The sequence below is a fragment of the Rasamsonia byssochlamydoides genome, assembly GCF_041956645.1.
Source record: "Rasamsonia byssochlamydoides strain NRRL 3658 unplaced genomic scaffold VTN77scaffold_50, whole genome shotgun sequence".
Taxonomy (NCBI): domain Eukaryota; kingdom Fungi; phylum Ascomycota; class Eurotiomycetes; order Eurotiales; family Trichocomaceae; genus Rasamsonia; species Rasamsonia byssochlamydoides.
Window position 1 is genome coordinate 108395 of NW_027192433.1, and position 19495 is coordinate 127889.

At 50.7% G+C, this 19495-nt stretch overlaps 6 protein-coding genes across 6 annotated transcripts; 2 read left to right on the forward strand and 4 right to left on the reverse strand.

The window, feature by feature from the left end:
- Nucleotides 1–4774: 4774 nt before the first annotated feature.
- VTN77DRAFT_6633 (uncharacterized protein) lies at nucleotides 4775–5157 on the reverse strand (the record flags this gene model as incomplete). The annotated part of the gene is made up of 3 exons (XM_069422933.1): nucleotides 4775–4777; nucleotides 4837–5084; nucleotides 5151–5157. 3 exons carry the CDS (start codon nucleotides 5155–5157, stop codon nucleotides 4775–4777), a joined length of 258 nt encoding a protein of 85 aa, XP_069276081.1.
- A 1651-nt stretch (nucleotides 5158–6808) lies between these two features.
- VTN77DRAFT_6634 (uncharacterized protein) lies at nucleotides 6809–9548 on the reverse strand (the record flags this gene model as incomplete). Its single annotated transcript, XM_069422934.1, has 3 exons — nucleotides 6809–8386; nucleotides 8456–8707; nucleotides 8763–9548. 3 exons carry the CDS (start codon nucleotides 9546–9548, stop codon nucleotides 6809–6811), a joined length of 2616 nt encoding a protein of 871 aa, XP_069276082.1.
- A 1481-nt stretch (nucleotides 9549–11029) lies between these two features.
- Nucleotides 11030–12231, reverse strand: VTN77DRAFT_6635 (uncharacterized protein; the record flags this gene model as incomplete). The annotated part of the gene is made up of 3 exons (XM_069422935.1): nucleotides 11030–11427; nucleotides 11484–11993; nucleotides 12111–12231. 3 exons carry the CDS (start codon nucleotides 12229–12231, stop codon nucleotides 11030–11032), a joined length of 1029 nt encoding a protein of 342 aa, XP_069276083.1.
- A 436-nt stretch (nucleotides 12232–12667) lies between these two features.
- VTN77DRAFT_6636 (uncharacterized protein) lies at nucleotides 12668–13215 on the forward strand (the record flags this gene model as incomplete). Its single annotated transcript, XM_069422936.1, has 3 exons — nucleotides 12668–12875; nucleotides 12941–13058; nucleotides 13122–13215. The coding sequence occupies 3 exons, from the start codon at nucleotides 12668–12670 to the stop codon at nucleotides 13213–13215; spliced, it is 420 nt and encodes a 139-aa protein (XP_069276084.1).
- A 995-nt stretch (nucleotides 13216–14210) lies between these two features.
- On the reverse strand, nucleotides 14211–15761 carry VTN77DRAFT_6637 (uncharacterized protein; the record flags this gene model as incomplete). The annotated part of the gene is made up of 1 exon (XM_069422937.1): nucleotides 14211–15761. One exon carries the CDS (start codon nucleotides 15759–15761, stop codon nucleotides 14211–14213), a length of 1551 nt encoding a protein of 516 aa, XP_069276085.1.
- Nucleotides 15762–16444: 683 nt separating this feature from the next.
- VTN77DRAFT_6638 (uncharacterized protein) lies at nucleotides 16445–18752 on the forward strand (the record flags this gene model as incomplete). Its single annotated transcript, XM_069422938.1, has 3 exons — nucleotides 16445–16828; nucleotides 16892–17507; nucleotides 18478–18752. The coding sequence occupies 3 exons, from the start codon at nucleotides 16445–16447 to the stop codon at nucleotides 18750–18752; spliced, it is 1275 nt and encodes a 424-aa protein (XP_069276086.1).
- Between the last annotated feature and the right edge of the window lie 743 nt (nucleotides 18753–19495).

Here is a 19495-nt window from a genome sequence, read left to right on the forward strand (position 1 = left end):
CGATGTCGTTACTCATCAACAAGAACTTCGAGAAATTGGCTCTGCAAAGTCCTATGACACATATGAATTTTGCAGACAAGTCGGAAAACGGTGGCAGGGGGGTCAGCGGCCGGTTGTGGTCACGTAGACACTGTGAGAAGGAGTGGCGGTCCGTCACACGCAACGTGGGAGACAAGGCGGGAAAGATCTGGATGCATCCGATGCTGTTCACTGCGCATGATACCGGGTGTCTAGCAATCCTCCCTTTATTAGCACTTATCTTGGTAATGGGTGTATATCCAGGATCAAAGGACAACTTACAAATTGATGGTCACCCGGCGGCCCCATCAGCGATCGGTTATCCCCTTAACGTATAGCTCGTTCATTTATAATAGTGTCTCTTTCATGGGTTGATAGAACCCGACTAGGAAGATCGTCCTTGCTGTGCTTCTCGAACTTAACGAGGCGCTCGTTATTCTCGTTTGGAGGAGGCAGATCAGATCACGATCAATTCACGTCGGCCTGTTGTTCAATGCGTTCAGCCTTCTTTTGCGCAGCAGACTGAACGACATACTCTCTTCGCCTGCGCCCCAGAACGTATCGCTGACATCGAACACATCGACAGGAATATCGAACTTGCCCTTGACTAGATAGTCATAGCCATGGCCAGGAGGTTACCTGAGTCATCTCACACGGCCAATAGTCTTCTTGTTTGTTTATCACACGGATCTCAAGAACTGGTGCTTAGGTAGCAGAAAAGGATTCGTCTGGCTAGGAGAATTCCTGCCATTGCTACTTCTCCTCATGGCTCATTTCAGCCAGGGGCCTCGGATTGGCAGCCAAGAAATAAGTCTTCAAGTCGTCGACAGGTTTCCCATTTTCCACGTCGCTGAGTGGAAAAGCCCTCGGTGATTTCACAGGGGGTGTTTGTCTCCTTTGTCTGTGGCGAGAACGGAGTGTCAAACCATGACTGTTGTTCTTGAAAGCCGATAATCGAAGACGATAAGCTGAACGAAAAACTGTCAGTCTGATCAATCAAATCTGCTTGAGACTTTGATCTTGAGAGATATTCCGAGCACGATGATGGGTGTTCCGGCACAGCGTGTCGGAGTCGCTTCCTGCCGAATTCAGATCGTAAGGGCAGATCAGGACCATTATCTTTGTCGGCTGATATATAAGCGAGCATTGCCACTTTTGCATGAGGCATTTCTTGTCATTTCAATAGTGGTGAGGATATAGTTCGATTGCAACTGAGTTCCCTTTCCCATATTGTACCTATACAGCTGATGGTTAGTGCCATGTGCTCCTAGAATAAGGAGTAGCACCTAGGCGCTAGGGCCACGTACTGTCTGATGTGCATTGAGAATACGTTCCTTCTCAAGCTTTCCCATATTGAGGTGGTAGTCAGATCCAAGTGGATCTGGCGATGAATATTCTGGAATGATAGTGGTATGTCCAGATCCTGAATAGTCTCTATAGCAGTTTTATGGGTAGATCTCCTAGGGGCCACAGCTCCAGCTTTGGGTGGATTATCATCAGCAGATTGTTTCTGTCGCGTGCTCCTTTTTCCCACTTGAGAAGCAGGCGGATGTTCAATTGTCTCCCTGTCTTCGCTGCATCTAGCAGAAGACCTAAAGAGTTTACCTAGAGGTGGAATTCTCGGAAGGTCGAGACCTTGCCGGGACCTGCTGACCATATAGGTCTCTGGCAGGATTGTTTGGATCCCTTGATTATATCAGCACGTTCTGCAAGCCTTAGTCAGAACGAAGTCCTGATTTTTGGTTTTCCTTGGCTTGGACTGTAGGTTCCGCCTGTTTGGATCACTTACGATGCATACTGCGCGTGCTTGTTGTATGCTTTCAATGCTTCCGCGTGGTCCTTATATGCCTTTCCCACCTCTCTGTAATGGGCACGTTGTTTGTGGAGAGTGGGATGAGCGAATGGGTATTTTATCGCGTGGGTATCTCTGAGCGGATACTCGTATATCTTCACGATGAACCTCTGCTCGGCTGGCCGCCATCTCCAGGGTAGACTTAATATCTCAAGCTCACGAGGAAGTTTTGATCCGTAGTAGTCTTCACGTCTGCGCTACCTTCGATTAGCATCTATATCTTCCTGTGTAGTAGGTAGCTAAGGATGAAGGTCTAAAAGCAACTTACCTATCTAGCACATTGTATACCGGTGCAGGATCTTGTCGACTGATGACGTTGTCCAAATAGCAGAGGCGTAAATATAGCCACAGATGGAGCAGCTACAGCCTCTGGGTGATTTTTGATCCTGATTTCCTTCGTGGCTTAACAGGAGACGACGCCTGGGCTCGTTCCCCGAAAGCAAATCCTCTCAGACAGAACGCGTCTCTCTCAGTCTTTTATATAGAAGGCCTTTGGCTTCCCGCTGGAGCAGGCGCCATAGGGGCGACTACCCCGGCTAGGTTCTCACCGCCAGCAGGAAGCTCTTGGGGGCAGCGAGGTCAATGATAGCATTGGCGGCCTCTTGAGTCAGCAGGGCCGCCGCTGGGGCGACTGGAACGGCAGGCGAGTCGACATGTTCTTGACGCGCCACCAGCCATGAATCTACCAGGCCATGAAATGAGAATACTGTAGAAAGATGACCGGATAAGGATGAAGACGTTCTGGACGACACAGCACCTGGGGGAGGACGACAGCGGGAGGCTCAGGACATTCAGCCCAAGAACCTTCGCAAATCACTCGACATGAAAGTGGACCATGGGATAACGAGAAAACAGGATTATGTTCCGTTTCTCCGCGAGCACAACTTTCCTCATGATCTTGGCGAGTATGCGGTATTTCGGAGTGCAGTTTGCAAGGAAGCCGGCTATGCATAAGCACAATAGCTTCATTAGTGATCTGCATCATGACTATCAGGATCAGAAGACAATTTACATGACGCCGGCGACACTGCACACGCTTTTCGCCAACTGTGCGAGGATTTGCAAGATACCTTGGGGTGGTGGAACAGCCGAGACATTCTTCTTTGGACGAGCACTTGCTCAAGGGCTTGTTATATGAAGGAGCATCGAGGGGGCGTCGAGAACACCTTTGATAACCTCAAGCTGAGGGTCATTCGCGCTGGCTTGTCAAGTGAACGTCTGCGAAGGCCGCACGAGACGAGTGACTGCTGGGAACGGCGACCTTCCACGAAACAGGAGAGACGAAGCAGCGGACTCAGCAAGTTGCTGGCGAGTTTTTTTTCAATCTCCTCCGCGAGATCAGCTTGGTCCTTCGGGAGCCCGGAGTCCATATCCGGCGCAGTGCCGTTTTTGTAGAACGTTGTGCACACAGCCCTGTCATCTTTCATATTCGGACTCTTCCTGCTCTTGTTCTTGTTGTCCTTGCCACTCATCACTGCTGAGAACAGCGCAGTCATCAAGCTCATCTTCAATGAAAGCTCTTCCTCTTCCTGATCGGAATCCACAGCGTCATCGTCTTGAAGAATGGGATTATCGATGTCGAATTTTTCCTCATCGGCATGCCATCATTTCCATGCAATAGTATTCCTCACCGGCATCAGCGACTTCGCTAGAGGGATCAAACAAACAAGATCGTGATCAGCACCTCCAAGTGACTTTCTTTTCTCTTTTCTTCAGACGACGCAATTCTTTGCTGCTACCATGCTTCTTGTCTGCTTGTATCGTTTGATCCATTGGCCACAGTGTTTCATGGCTTTCCCTAGTACGTGAAACAGGCTCGACACTAATCGGTTAAGAATACTTCGGACCCAAACTTCAGATACTCGCATGAAGCAACGTCCCTTCCGTGCGCAAAGTCGTCGCCCGGTACCATCGCGCGGTCCGACTCGAGATAGTCCAGTCCCGGTTGGGCAGGATGGTGATTGAGGTAGATGGATAAACGGCCCTCTCGGCTGTCTTCACGTTCGAAAACATGTTTCATACAACGTTATCTGCCTGGCCTCGCCACTTTGTAATATAGTTCCATGCTGTGTTTCTGTCCTCACCGAGATGAATAGCCAAGTCGACCAGAACGGACATCGTTGGCGATATCAATGTAAGACTTGACTGTCACGGTGAGGCAAGGGGCAAGAAGCGAGATGAAAAGGACGTAGGTATCATGACCAGACATAGTCCAGCGCCCAGATCGTCCACTCAGTCACCATCTGAACTTCTCAGGGCTGGCTAATCCCTTCATGTACAAGCTAGAGACTCGCATAATGATAACCTGCCCATGGATTTCTTGCACCTGGAAGATGGCCCTTGGTAACAAACACTGCCTCCGATGCTCCTCAACACCATGTGGATCCCAACATGGATGATTTATCGTCCCGTCTGAAGCCCGCACCATCTCTGCTCCCACGGACGACTACAACCGGCATTTTACCAGACAGATACTCGCATAAGCAGACTTCAGCGACCTCCGAAGAAGTGCTAGAAAAAGTCGGAATTGGGGTATTCCAAACGCCACGGTGGAGGGTCTTTCAGCGTCAACGTCAGCATTTGATGAAGATCGGTTTTGTTTGTTCGTAGTCTGGTGGCCGAAGCGGTTGCTGGTGCTCGAAAGACTGGTCATTTTCTGGAGAGAGAATGAATGGCAAAATGCCCCGGATATCTTGAATTGAGTTGAAAGGTGGAGTGGCAATGAGCAGGTAAGACATGGAACCTGCCTTGCACCCTCTGCATTGCGTGGTTCTGCTGGGTATCCAGGTTTCTCAGCTGGTGCGCTTCATCAATGTCCATAATACCGAAACGTATGAATGTGTTTGCCCCATGACAACTGCTTAAGGGCGTTCTTCTTCAATGCTCGCACCATGCGATAATGACTCACTCGATATACCCAGCCAGGTAAGCACGAGCCATGAAGAGCAGGCAGTGTAGCGACATACCGCAGTCCAAGCAGGAAGACATAAGGCAGTCTCGTCGGAAAAAGCCACATCTTCAGGCTTTGCCGGATAAATGGCCATGAAGTCATTGAGGTAATCGTCCAGGTCCAAGAAGAGGTCATTGACATATCGCTGGAACGTGGCGGGTCGAGTTGTCAGCCCGAAAGGCAAAACTCGGTCGGTAGTTATATGATCTGCTGATTGCTCCGGAACACTCGGTGTATTGCTTAGCGGATCTGGTTGCTTGCTGCCTGACGAAGGTAGTTAGTTCCTTGCCCTAGTTGCGGCCAAAGATATTAGGTATAGGAGGCACTAACCATCCATCGAAAGAGAAAAAGAAGAAGAGATACTGATTGAAAGGAAGTACTTCGAGGAAGCAACCAAGCGTTCTGGCCTGTAACTTCGCAAGAAAATCTGCAGGAAACTCTCGATATAGGAACCAGAGCCCACAATAAGTAAGTATATCCATCTCCTGCCAGAGCTAGAGCTATTACCTACCAGAGTGTCTAGGATGCATTCTCCTCTTTGGTTTCTCCGGATGTGCCGGATTTCGGCCAGATGCCAGATCTCGAGCCTAGAAGGAGATGGACGAACTATCACCTGCCAAGTTGGAATAAGTACGGTAGGTAGGTAGACAAGTCGCTCCTCTGACGCCGTCTTCAGTATTTGCATCGCGACGTGCTTGGGGTTGACATCACTCTCCGGGTCCCTCTCCATCAGTGCCACGAAGTCCGCGAAACTCTCGAACGTCCTCTGTGCATAGAGGCTGAGGGCGTGGAGGTCCTTGGTCAGGAGCTGTCCATCTCGCTCCCTGGCACTCTCCTTAGCCCTCCCTTGTGACTGTCTCTATATAAATAATGACCTGAACGGCGCACACAAGGTATATAACTGAGATCGACCGACCGATATAGCAGCCATAAACCGGTTCGAGGATGGTAGTAGTAGTAAGTAAGAAAGAGTACAAGATAGGTATGATAAGGTAGAGGGGTAGTGTACTCTCTGGATTTCGAAGGAGAGAAAGAGAGAGAGAGAGAGAGAGAGGTCGGAGGGGAATTTATAGACCAATGACTCAGTAAAGGGCGGAGCAGGCAGTGACTGACAGCCGGGATGTGTCGTATTCACTCTGACGGAATTTGCCTGCCAGATATCTACGATAGGTAGGGAATATTCACTGTCTGTCATGTCACCCTCGAAATCGATGGCCTGTCACTGTTAGATTCGATTGTATTCACTTTCCAAAGAGAAGAATTTCTGGCAGAAGAAGACGCACCATCTGGAATGTGCTGCAGAGTGGGTGTCCATGCATTTCCTTTTCTTTTCCGGTCGGATTGGCGTTGTATTATCTTCTAACAGGCCCTTTTCGAGAGGGAACACGCATATATAGAGAGAGAATGGTGATATTGGCGAATTACTGCGTGCTGGTGGTGTATAGAAGCCGGAATGGTAGCCCTCTGTCGATATAGTCGATGGCATCTCATGGACGCTTCCCACGATGAACGCCGATGAATAGTCAGTTGACTGGGTATCGAATGCCATCCGTAATTTGATACCGGTGACTGCGATAATCGAATCTTGCTGGAATATATAGGAAGCTCAATTAACAGGGTCAGTCCCTTGGAAGGAAGGAAGTATTCACCATAAGCACAGTACAGTATAACAGAGTGACTGACTCATAGATAGCGAGGAAAGACAGAGAGGGAAGAGGAAGGAAAAGGAAAAGAAAAAAAAAAGAAGAGAAAGTCTGCGCAGGGGAGTTGGGTCCATATTATGTACTGTACTGCTGTACGTACCTGGTTGTACAAAAAAGGAGGCGTCTGTTTGCTTCCGACAGTTCTTTGTTTCCCTGCATAGGTCAAATAAGATCGCCAAAATCATATCCAATTTTCATCAGCGTATGTACATTCATTTATTATCTGTGTCAATGAATTAATTCCAGAAATCTCGATCACCATCGCAACAAACCACCACTTCCCTGCTACACACTCCCACACTCCCCACCAACCTCACACACAACTCTCAAATCCGCCACGCTCTCCCCAACCCACAACTTCACCCCCTGCCCATCAACAGGCGCCTTCCAGTCCTGCACCACGACGTCCCAAATACTCAGATCCTTCCGGGTCACGTTGAGCGTCAACACCTGACTCTCTCCCGGCGGCAAAATGGCCGTCTTCTCGAATTGCCGCAGCTGAAGCGGTGGCAGGTCCACCCCCAGGGATGATGCAGGCAGCTCGACGTACAGCTGTGCGACAGCACGGCCCGGACGGGAACCCGTGTTGCTGACTTTCACGCTCATGGAAAAGGCGATATCCCACAACGCAGGGTTGCCGCCCTGGGAGCCGCCCGCTCGGGGAGGGGGCTGCGGAGTCGTGGTATAGCCGGTTGGGTAAGGATATGGAGTGGTCGACGTCGCGGCAGCGGGATCGTCCAGGTACGGGTACAGGTAGCGCCAGATGCGATTAAAATCCGTTGGCCAGGCGACTTCCGACGCAGGCGGAATAGTATTGTTGTAAGTCGGGGTTGGCCCCTTCGCCGGACGAGGCGGAGGATATTGCGTGAGAGGCGTGATGGTCGACAGAGAGGGCTCAGAAAACTTGAACGTGGTGTAGGACAGACCGTGGCCAAACGGGTACCGAGGGGTGATGTTGGCTTGCAGAAAATGGCGGTAGTCGACGTAGATGCGCTCCGTGTAGGTATCTTGAATCTGGCCAAACAGTTGGTCGATCAGACTCACGCTGGCCGGATAGTCGGATTCGTTGTACGGTATCGTATACGGTAGATGTCCACTAGGGCTGTAGTCGCCGAACAGAACGTCTACAAGCGAATCACCAGCTTCCTGGCCGGGAAGATGGGCAAAGAGCACGGCCTTGACTGCGGGCAGGTCGATCCAGTTCTCCAGGATAATCGGGCCCACCGTGTGCACCACGACGACGACAGTGGAGAATGTATTCGCAGCAGCCTGCACCAGATCGTCTCCGTTGTGCCACGCATACAGCCCTGCCACCAGCCGGTCACCGGGGTTTCCCTCCACAGTGATGTAATTCTCGCCGGAATCAGCATTGATAAAGACGATAGCAATATCGTCTGGGCCAGCAGTAACACCAGACGGAAACGAGTCGGTGATGTAGAACCGGGCAGTGAAGGACACGTTAGTGATCGCATCCTGTGGAGTGATGAGATAGGGGAGTCGGGCCGTGCCACTGCCCCAGCCCATAGTCAACACGCCCTGGTCACAGCCATTATCGCTGCAGGAGTTGAGACCGTCAGGATTCGGGCCCGCGTCTGTCCCGAAAACCTGCAACGAGGCGTTGCGATTGAGAGGAAGGGTGTTGTTGACATTCTTAAGCAGCGTGATGGCATCTCTGGCCACCGCTCTGGCGACAACGTTGTGATCAGCCTCGACGTTGACAAATTGGTTGACCACTCCAGTGGGCGAGAAGAGAGCTCCAGGATACAGTGGACCGGTTGCGTCATCGGTGTTAGTAGAAAAGTTGGGCAGGGGGTAATCCTGGTCCTGGCCCATCTTGTACCAGGTTGCAACAATTCGAGTTACCTATTTTGTCAGCAAATATCTACTCACTATGATTACGGTACTGATGACATTGATCGACGACCGACTTACCATATCATTTAGTCTCTCGACCGGGACGGTCCCGTTCAAGATAGCCGTCGATAGCTCATAATTCCAGAAGCTGTCTCCCAACAAGGGAAGAGCGCCATCCCCCGGCATGGCCATGTCCAGTCCAGCCAGTGCGGAAGAGACACCCCCGATCTGGGCCGACCAGTCGGACGTTACAAACCCCTGAAAACCCAGCTCATCTTTCAAGAGATCGTTGAGTAATTTGCTGTTCTGGGTACATGCAGACCCATTGACCTGGTAGAATGTTAGCCAGGAATAATATCATAGTGGCACAAGGACAAAGGCATACATCATTGTAAGCTGCCATGACGGATCCCACCCCCGCGCGAACTCCTTCCGCAAATGGCCAGAGGTAGATCTCATGGAGAGTGCGATCGTCGATGTTGGACGAATACCCTTGCTGGAGGAGATCGGTCATGCGGTACATCTCCTGCTCATTGCCGATGAAATGCTTCAGCGTCGCGATGACGCCGACGCTCTGCATGCCCTGGATCGTTTGCGCCGCCCCAATCGCCTGCAGCGAGGGATCGGCTCCAAAACCCTCCCAGATACGCCCTCCTCGAGGCTTTCGTCCTAGCGGTCCCACGACGGGACCCATTTGCACATTGATGCCTTTCCCGCGGGCCTCCTGGCCTAGAGCCACCCCACGAGCGTACATCAGGTCCTTGTCAAAGGTGGCCCCTGTGGTGATCCCCGCAGGGAAGGCCGTGTTGTGATCCGTGTTGCGAATCCCCAGGGGACCATCTTGCAGACAGAGATTGGGAATGCCAAAACGCAAGGCGCTGCCAGTGTTCCCCACGCAGGGGCCCATAAAGTAGCCCGTTCCAGAGGTAATGTTGACCTTTTCCGCCAGGGTCATCTGGCTCACTACCTGCTGCGCCTTGGCGTAGGCATCCGCCCAATCCGCCACCCAGCCGCCATTGGGAGTAGGATAGTAGTCTGGCGACGAATATCCCGGGGGGAGATCGGTGCGTCGGTTGATGTGGGCACTAGATTTCTTTTCCTGTGACAGCGCTGTGCTAGGGGAAAGCAAGAGGGATACAAAAATGAGAAAGCAGATCAGGAAATCCATCATTGAAGAGGAAGTTGGCTTCAATTAGCATTATTAAAATTCTCCGACAGAGACTTATTATGCGTCTGCATGCATTGCCATAAAGCTGCCAGAATCACAGAATAAGCGGAGAAATTAGCAGCAGCGAGAAAAGTCACAGATGGGACCTCAAAACGAGTATCACGCCCAGTTTCCAGGCCAGACAGTTTCCGAGAACCCAGCGAAGGGAGACAGATGCTCACATGGCAGAAACAAAACTGGCGACGGAGGAACATCCGTAGTCGGTGGAGTGGACGGCCATTATAAAAAGACTGATTAAGTTATCTAGATGGAGGCATCATAGATCCATTTGCGGGGCTGGGCTGCAGGCTGCAGGCTGCAGCGCCGGCTCTATCTTTGTCCTACCCACACGCATCGTCACGAGGAGCTTTCTGACGATTCGAGGATGGTTCGGATGGAGGGGAAGTAGTAGCGTGAGATGTCCTGCATGATTGAAGACGGTGAACAGTTAGTGAGTCGGTTAGATTGGCTTGGTGCTGGGGATGATGACCAGGATTAAACATACCCACGCGGTGGCCTCGAGGCCTCGGTTAACTAGCCCAGCCGACAGCCTGACACTGGACAGGGGTAATCATGTCAGTACACTCCGTACTCCGTACAGTGCATTGTGGTTTATTAGAAGGTGTCCTCTGGAGATGTAATGCGGCACAAGGTCACGCGATCCCAATTACACTCCTTCCTGCATACGAAGGAATTATTCTGTCGGCTGTACTGTACTCGGTACATATCATCATTTCTCTCTACTCCGTACACTGAATAAAATGCCAGCAATATCACCGAGATGCTAAGAATACCTGTCAAGCAACTAACGATAGGTAATAGTAGACAGAAACGGTTATCGCCCCTGTCGATCGATCAGGCCGCGCAATCTTCATCCTCCGCTTTTTCCTTTTTTTTGTCTTTTTCCCTTCCTTTTCCTGTTTCATTTTTCATTTTTCATTTTCATTTTTTTTTTCTTCTTCGATTAATACTTCGTACTCACGCGCTAGTTACACGGACCCAACCTGAGATGTTCATTACTACGGAGTATAAAGTAAGCTCTAAGGTGCTAATATTAGCTATATTTACTAATTTATGTTAGCGAAAGTATAGATACGAGCAATACTCGACCTGGTACGGAATCCACAGTTCTAGATAGAACAAAAGAATATCGGATCCTCATTGGTCAAGTTTTGTAACTCCTATCTTCTATTTCGAGAAATTATGTAGCCCTCCTTTTTATTTCTGGCTAACACGAAACATGTACGTACCATATGTGCTTCCTGGGATAGCGATGGCAGACTGCCATTCGACAGCCGACTTCTGTATTTATTCCAAATCTATTTCCGCAAATAGGTATCTTCAGTATATACCCAGTCTCAACATATGTAAAAGCAGCAAAAGGATAGGATATCATCCATCATTCATGAGCAACATGACATGACATGACATGACATGACGGCCGATCAGTCAAAGTACCCCGGAAACAGCCAGTCCAGCTTCTTCTTGACCTCCGGGTTCAACTGCGACACAGGCGTGCTGAGGCCAAACTTGATGCTGCCTTCGAGGTGCTTGGCGTTGACGGTGTCGGCGTGGGCGTCCAGGCTCAGCGCATCCAGCACGGCGCTCACAAAGCGTCGGGCGTTGACCGCGTTGGCCTTCATGTTGCCCATGACCATCTCGACCGTGACATCCGCGGTGGCCTCGTGCCAACAGTCGTAGTCCGTCGACATGCAGATCATCTGGTATGCGATTTCCGCCTCCCTGGCCAGCTTGGCCTCGGGCAGGCACGACATATTGATGACACTGCCGCCCCAGGAGCGGTAGAGGTTGCTCTCCGCGCGCGTCGAGAATTGCGGTCCCTCTAGACACAGAATCAGTTTTGTTGCATGAGAGTGATGAAATAGAGAAATCACCCACCCATGCAGATCAGAGTGCCCCGGTCGTGGAGCACGACGCCCTCGCCCTCCAGACTGTGTCCACACGCCCTCACAATCTTGGCGACATTCTCATCGAACGGATCCGCAAAGGGGACGTGGGCCACCGCGCCGCCCTCAAAGAAAGTAAACGGACGGATGCCCTTCGTCCGATCGATCACCTGGTCCGGCACGACAAAGTCTCGTGGCTTGATGTGCTCCTGCAGACTGCCCACGGCGGAGAAGGCGATGATGGTGCGCACGCCGATGGATCGCAGCGCGGCAATGTTCGCCCGCGACGGGACTTCATGCGGCGCGATCTCGTGGTGCAGGCCGTGACGGCTCAGAAAGGCAACGGGGACATCTTTGCCGCTGGTCGAGCACTTGTGGTGGAGGATGGTGATGGGCGACGAGGGCTTGCCCCACGGCGTGGTGATGTCGAGCGAGGCGACCTGCGTGAAGCCCGGGAGCTCCTTCAGACCGGTGCCGCCGATGACAGCGATCCGGACACTGTCTAGCAGGTGGCTGTCAGCGTGGTTGAACAGGACATTTCAATAAAAGATCAGTCCTTCGGCCAATTGCGAAGAACGTTTCCCCGCAGCAGAGGGCTCGACGCGATTCTCACACATACCCTTGTATTCGTTCGGAAGAGCAGCCATCCTCCTTGCCCGTTGCTTCGGCGACTCGATCGTCCGCAGGGGTCGTGAGATGAAATGCGCAAAGTGACGGCGGGCAGAAGAGAAGAGGGACATTCAGATTGAAGACATTTATAAAGAGGGGCTCTGGTAACTTTTGGTATTGTACGGTACTTTTTTTGTCGGCTTGGCGACATTATTGGCGGACAGCGCGTCTGCCTGATCTCCACCTGCCGATTGGTTCTTCCTGTCCCCGCAAAGTATCCATCACAATTATTCGATGTAATACGCCTATAATTTTTTATTTCTTTATTAAATAATAATAATACAAGCAACTATTAGATAAAAAGATTTATATGTAAACATCTTTATAATTTGGCGAAGTCATAGTCCTTTATGAAGAAGTTGAGGACTTTAGAATTTTACTAGATCTATTTATTTTATTCAAAACTCTAAAAAAATATACGTTTTCGGGAAACCTTCTCTACTGTATATTCAACTATAATTATGATCATTATCTTTATAAATCTGTAAAAAATATAAATTACCTTTAATGGCCGCCTATACCCAAGGACTCAATGGCCGTCGAAACTTTTCGATTCTGTCCGTCCACACTACATTTCCGGCGACTTTATATAAATTCCAGCTGCAGCGTGAATCACAACGCTATGATAGGTGCTTGAGAGACTATAATTCAGACTATTCTGATGGCGTCGAAATTGCGAAGAATGGACTGGTATGTCCTGGTGTTACTAGCTCAGGTATGGTAGCTCATTCCTAGGTTTCCTCCGCAATTGAAATGTATATACTAAAATAACTGTCATAGGGTCGAATGGCGCTCGCTTCAGTCCAAATACGGCGATTTTCCAACAGTTGGCAAGGATGCATCATGAGTATTACCTCGAATTCATCAAAAACAGCGGAAAGGATTCCGGGGAGCCAGTGTATATCTGTATTCCGAAAGGTGAGACGAGGCTCTCCACATATTGTCTAACAAGCCTTTTTAGGAACGCCGATACCGAGTTCTTTCATGCTATTCCGCACCAGGCGGGAAGTCTTCCCCCTCCAACCGTCAGAACAGAGGAGTGGTTACGACACTAGATGTGTTGAATGCTCATGATCTGCAAGTCTCACGCTTCGACTACACAAGTGATCTAATAGCTCCACTTGTATATATACGGAGTAGAGGCTTCCCACCCCCTGTTAGGTAGTTTATAGAGAGCATTTTACACACGACTTTCTCACAAATAATCATTACTTCATGAAGTCAATACTTTACTTTAGGGCTTCGCTTCAGGTATTCTCTATTACCCAAGCAATTTGCTAAAATACAAGACGTTTCTCACGCCAACGAGTCCAAGTCAGACGTATCAGCGTTGACCGCATTACGCAAAGAGTTAAGGACTTTCAGCGGTATTTCTCTCCTGGCGACTTAATTTCCTAAATTGGACAGCACGTACATGTACTGTACTGCGGCCACCGGTTGATTCTGCTATTAGTGCAGGCTTCACAGCACGTGTCACGATTCACTGGGCCATTGGCAGGCGAGAACTACAATACAAACGAGCAACAGGGAGGAATAGTAATATCAGAATGATGGCAAAAGGAACTAATTAGGTGGATATGGGATAATAAAAAAAAAGGGGGGGGGGGGGGGGGGGGGGGGGGGGGGGAAAAAAAAAAAAAAAGGGGGGGGGGGGGGGAGGGATGAGAGAGAGATAAGAAGTAATAATAATCAGAATAGCAAAAAGCTCATTGCCTAATTAGTAGGTTTTATATCGTAGTATTATGAGCAATGGGGCTATTATGCCAAACTAACCAGAAACAACATGTACTGTAATTCTCAGGTCCGTCTTTTAAAAATTTACTACATCTTGATTTAAAGTATTCTACTATAAGATCTAATCTAGTATTTTTCATTCTTCACTCTATTACAATAAAGAATTCTACTTCAAGTTAGTAAGGGTACTAACCTCGTATCGAAGTGACAGGCCTCATTACCATGCTTGCAAGCACTTCCGATGCTATACAAAAGGAGCACATTTTATACATTCTTAAGCGGTGATCGTCTAGTTGATACAATTGATGTTTATGTCTCATGCAGGCTTCCACTCGTAATGGTGAGGACCCTTCTTGGTCGGCCCCGGATCCTCGCCCGGCACACCCGGCTTGTTGTACGCGTGCGCGCCGAAATAGTCCATCTGCGCCTCCATGAACTTGGTCGGCAGCATCGTGCCGCTCTCGTACTTGAGATACTCCAGCGTGGCCGACATGGCGGGCGCATAGCCGTCGATCTCGACGGTGCGCATGACTATCTCCTTCAGCGGCGCGTAGTTCCGGTGCAGGTCCGCAGACACCTCGTCGATCAGCTTCATGTTCATGATCTGCACGTCCGACGCCAGGATCGGCTGCAGCATGTCGGCGATGTACTCCGACTGGATGATGCAGCCGGCACGCCAGATCTGGATGCACTTGCCCAGGTTGATGTTCCAGCCCTCGTCGTGGGAGGCGCGCGCGATGAGCTCGAGTCCTTGGCAGAAGGAGGCCAGGTACGATGCGTACACGGCACGGCGGAGCGTCTCGATGAAAGCCTCTCGATCCTTGACACCCGGGAGATTCTTGGGCGGTGGGATCTGCAGCTTCTTCGCGACGCGCACGCGCTGCTCGCGATTCCCACTGGCGACACGAAGATAGTGAGCGCAGGCGATGGTCGGTGCCGCGATGTGGCGGGCAGCTGTATCCATCACCGTCCAGTACGGCGTGCCCTCGGTGTCGTCGTCGTCCTGCACGACCTTGTCCAGCACATCATCCAGCACGTACCCGTCGTTGGGATCGACGCCTTCGCCATGTCCGTCGCCTTCCGCAGACTTCCTCTTGTGGCACATGTCGGCGCCGATTGCGAGGAGATACGTATTCCAGAGCTCGCCCTTGTCGTTCCACTTCGCGAAGACATCCCCGATCTCGTCGTAGGTCATCCCTAAGCCGTTGTGGAGGAGAGCCCATGCTTCACAGGTGGTGGAGAGCATCCCTCCCTCGATGCCATTGTGGACCATCTTGACAAAGTGGCCCGACCCCCCGGGGCCGATGTACGTCACGCACGGCTTCCCTGTTCTACGGTCTTTGGCGGAATACTTCTCCAGCAGCGGGAGGACCGTCTCAATGGCCTGTTTGTCGCCGCCAGGAGACAGACTGGGGCCACGTCGGGCTGACTGGTAGCCTCCTGAGACGCCCATGCCGATCCACTTTACTCCCAGGGGCTCCAGTTCTCGCTGACGCCTCTCCGTCCGGCGGTAGTTCTCATTTCCGCCGTCCAGGATGATATCGCCGGGCTTCAAGTCGTGTTTGATCTGGGCCAGGACGGAATCGGCGGGATGTCCGTGGGTGATGGAGAACATGAACAGCTTGCGCTCCCCTTTCCCTTCGAGACTCTTCGTGAACTCATCGATATTCTTGTAGGGGGTGATCTTGCCCTTGAACTGGCCGTGCGACTTTTTGACATGCTCCATGAGCTTGTCGATATTGGGGCCTGACACGTCCCAGACCGACACGTCCAGCCCCATTTCCGCGAATGCAAAGGTCATCATCGAGCCCATGTTTCCGGCGCCGACGACACCAATGCACTTAAACCGCTCGATGGGGTCTGCCATGTTGCCTGTCTAAACTTAGATGGGATGTTTCATTCAGTGAGGGGGTTGACTGAGAGGAAGAGGGGCCTCGGAGACGATACTGCTGTGGTTTTGTTTCGAGAATTCAGCGAAGAGGCGAACGGACACGTTGTCCGGGTTGCCTTATCGATGGTTACATCATGGTATCTCAAGGCTTCCAGCAAGGTATTTGGCCAGGTGTATCCAAGATCATCCAATTACCCTGGCCGGAAATTGCGGGAGTCAGGGGCCAATGTTCGTCAGAAGGGCGTGATCCGCCACTAGCTTGTGAAGGAGCTCTTCTTTAGCGGTGGTCCAGGTGAAACCATGAAAATCTTCATATTGCTGGGATCTAACGCGCTGGTATTTGGTGGGAGGCGGGAGAACGTGATGGTTGGATGACGACATTCCGTCGTGGACGGAACTTCAGCCCTAACGTACTTCTGTCGCGTCAAGGAAACATCATCATCAAGCCCCGGTTGGGAAGCTTAATTCGTGTCTGTATTTGCAGCAAGCCGCCATGATAATACGCGAGTGGAAATGCTGATGCTCTCGTTGCATGCGAACAATTGCAGCTGGCCTGCCGTTCGAGATCGCTATACCAAGAATTCATTACTTTGTGTAATGGCCTTTTCTTAATTCACATGTGGACGAAAAGATAAAAGAGATGAAACATGTCTGAACCTATGAGCCTGCGATCTTTTCGAAAGATCCCCCTCGCCTACGCGAGCTGTTCCATCGGATGCCATCCATCCGACACCCTACCGCGCAAGTTGGAAGCCATCTCGAACGCCGCGTTCACCGCGATTGAGCTGTCGTTCCCAGACATCAAGTCCTATGCCGAGGCTCTTTTCAACCAGAAAGTCGCAGACGACAACTTCCCGGCGCTGGTCAGGGCCGCCCAGGATATTGGCCGCCAATGCAAGGCCCTGAAGCTGGATATCATGATGCTACAGCCCTTTTCCAACTTTGAAGGGTGGCCCCGGGGGTCGATAGAGCGTGAGCATGCCTTTACCAGAGCGAAAGGGTGGATTCAGATCATGCACGCGTGTGGAACAGATTTATTACAGGTATACTTTCTCCTTCGGTATGGTTATCTATCTTATTCTCTGTATTTCTAACAGATCGGATAGGTTGGTGCAACCGACACCCCAGCCGAAAAAATATCCACCAAGCGGGAGGACATAGTGGCAGATCTCCGCCAGCTAGCTGACATGCTGGCGCGCGAAAATTTCCGCATGGCATACGAGAACTGGTGCTGGTCGACGCACGCACCCACCTGGAAGGACGTGTGGGAGATCGTCAAGGCAGTCGATCGACCCAACGTTGGCCTCTGTCTGGACACCTTCCAGACAGCAGGAGCCGAATGGGGGGATCCAACAACGCCGTCGGGTCTGATCGAGGATGTCCCCAAGGAAGAGCTCGACAAGCGATTCGCAGCCAGTATGGACGAGTTGTCGAAATCCATCCCTCGAGAGAAGATCTATCTCTTGCAAATCTCGGACGCGTACAAGCCTGTGCAACCCCTCGAAAACAAAGACATCGGCGGGCTCCGGCCCCGGGGGAGATGGAGTCATGATTTTCGACCCATGCCGTATGACGGCGGTTATTTGCCTATCGAGGACGTGGCGAAGGCGGTTCTGAAGACCGGATTCCGGGGGTATTTCTCCATGGAGATATTTGACAGCGGGCCCGATGGCAAGGGCAAGGATTACGAGATGGAGAACTTTGCGAAGAAGGCGCAGGAAAGTATGCAAAAGTTGTTCAAGAATTGTGCCAGTGAATGAGTAGAGTCAATACACAGTGGCATATTTGTCCTCTTATTATCTTATCGTTACTCGTGTACTACATTTTAAAGCTCTCCGCATATCAAACAGAGTAACCACATAGAATTATTGTGTTTATTGAAAGTATGGATGTCTTTCCAATACGCCAAATGCACACCGGCTGTTCCTTTGCATACCTGATTCTGGTGTTTTAGATTGACCTGCCCGTCTTGAGACACTGTGGAAAGGTATGTACCTGCAACGTGAGACATGCAGGTCTCAGTCAAAAAGAAGCATCCAGAAATCTCATGAATATGGGCGTTTAGTCCTGTAACAGTAGTAATTCCATGGAGACATCCTAGTTATCTCCTGGATGTGCCAGTCTTCTCAAGAAATCAGAGCCCTCTCCAGACACTCATGACTTCGTGCTGTTTCGCGGACAGCTTCAATCCATATTACCCGATTTGGTAATTATGTCTGCACTGATAATTCACCAGTATCCAGCCGGCGGAGGTGAATGTCAGAATGTAAGGAGTGACAGAACAAGCTCTGCTGCCACCTTCTGCATTCACTGTCCGGCCGTCTCCGGTGACTACCTCCCCAGGCTCAGGAATAAAAAGCCGGTTTCTGCCGTTGCTCCCAGCCTGATCCAGCCAACTTTACAACTCTCCCAGTCTGCTTCGTCTACTCCTATAATCCGACAATTTTATATATTCCTATAATCACTCCATCTCTGATGACTCTACTTTCATGTGGCAACTGGGCCATGGAGTCCAAAGTACGGATCGAGAAATCAAGGCTTCATGGACCACCGATCTGCATGCAATGCCCATCAAGAGGTTGGCTCTGTTGCTTGATATTCCAACTTCTGGTGACTTATGATTTTGGAATCAACGCTGATCCTTGGAAGCTACCGACCACAGGATGAACGAAGAGATTCCAAAGGAATCCAGCGCCCAAGATAGAATGGATCTCACCAGGTTCAAGTGGCAGCGCGTTATCCTGGATGAAGGACACGCAGTCAAAAACCCTGCCACCAGAATCCACAAGGAAATGGCCTCGTTGGACTGCATCAGCACAGATCGTGACCGCGACGCCGATGATGAACCGCCCGTTGGACCTCAAAGGCTTCCTGTGCCTCCTGCATCAGGAGGCGTTTGAGGTCCGGCGCCGGATTACGCGTCTACTGGGGACAGCGCCATCGACATATATCGCGACGCAGATCTGACAAACCCCGACAAAGACCTTCACATCCTTAACCCTGCTCTTTAATGGCTCAATTGATCCCGATGCCGCCCTTGTTGTTATACCTCGAATCCTCAACCGGATACAGCTCCGACGCTGTACGGACACCCAAATGAATAGATTAGATCGCAAGGTATATGGACGATTATGGATGCCGATATGGATTTCTGTCAACTTATGAGGAACTATCTTTTTGAAAGAGAGTGTCCCAGTTCAAGTTTCTATGGTCCCCGATTGTCGATCATAGCACTACTGCAAGCATAGGACCCACCACAGTCAGCACCAAAGAATGCCTGCAGTTCCTAGCAAATATCGCCAACCATTATCAGTGGCGTTATCACGGGCAGAGAGTTGGAGGACAGCTGGTGCATATTATTCTCTGTCATTCTCTGTGGGCACGTCTTCGCCTGGTCTGGAGCCGCCTGCTGATTGATCCAACAGACGCTTTCATCAAAGTACCCTGGTTCAAGAAGCGTTATCTTAGTTGCTCGAAAGTGCTGCTATCTTCCCTTCAGAGCATCAATTTCCAGCGTGTGGTTTGATCTTGCATTACCAAGCAGGCAATCCATCCTATGACTGGTTGTTGCTCGCCCTTTACTCGCAGCATGGACAATCATGTCTACCCCCAGGTAAGGTCCCAGCACTGACAGTCAGAGAGTGTGGCTAATCTGTGGCAGATTTGTACCAAAAGCAAGAAGTCACTTAGTTCTACGCTTTAATGCTGTT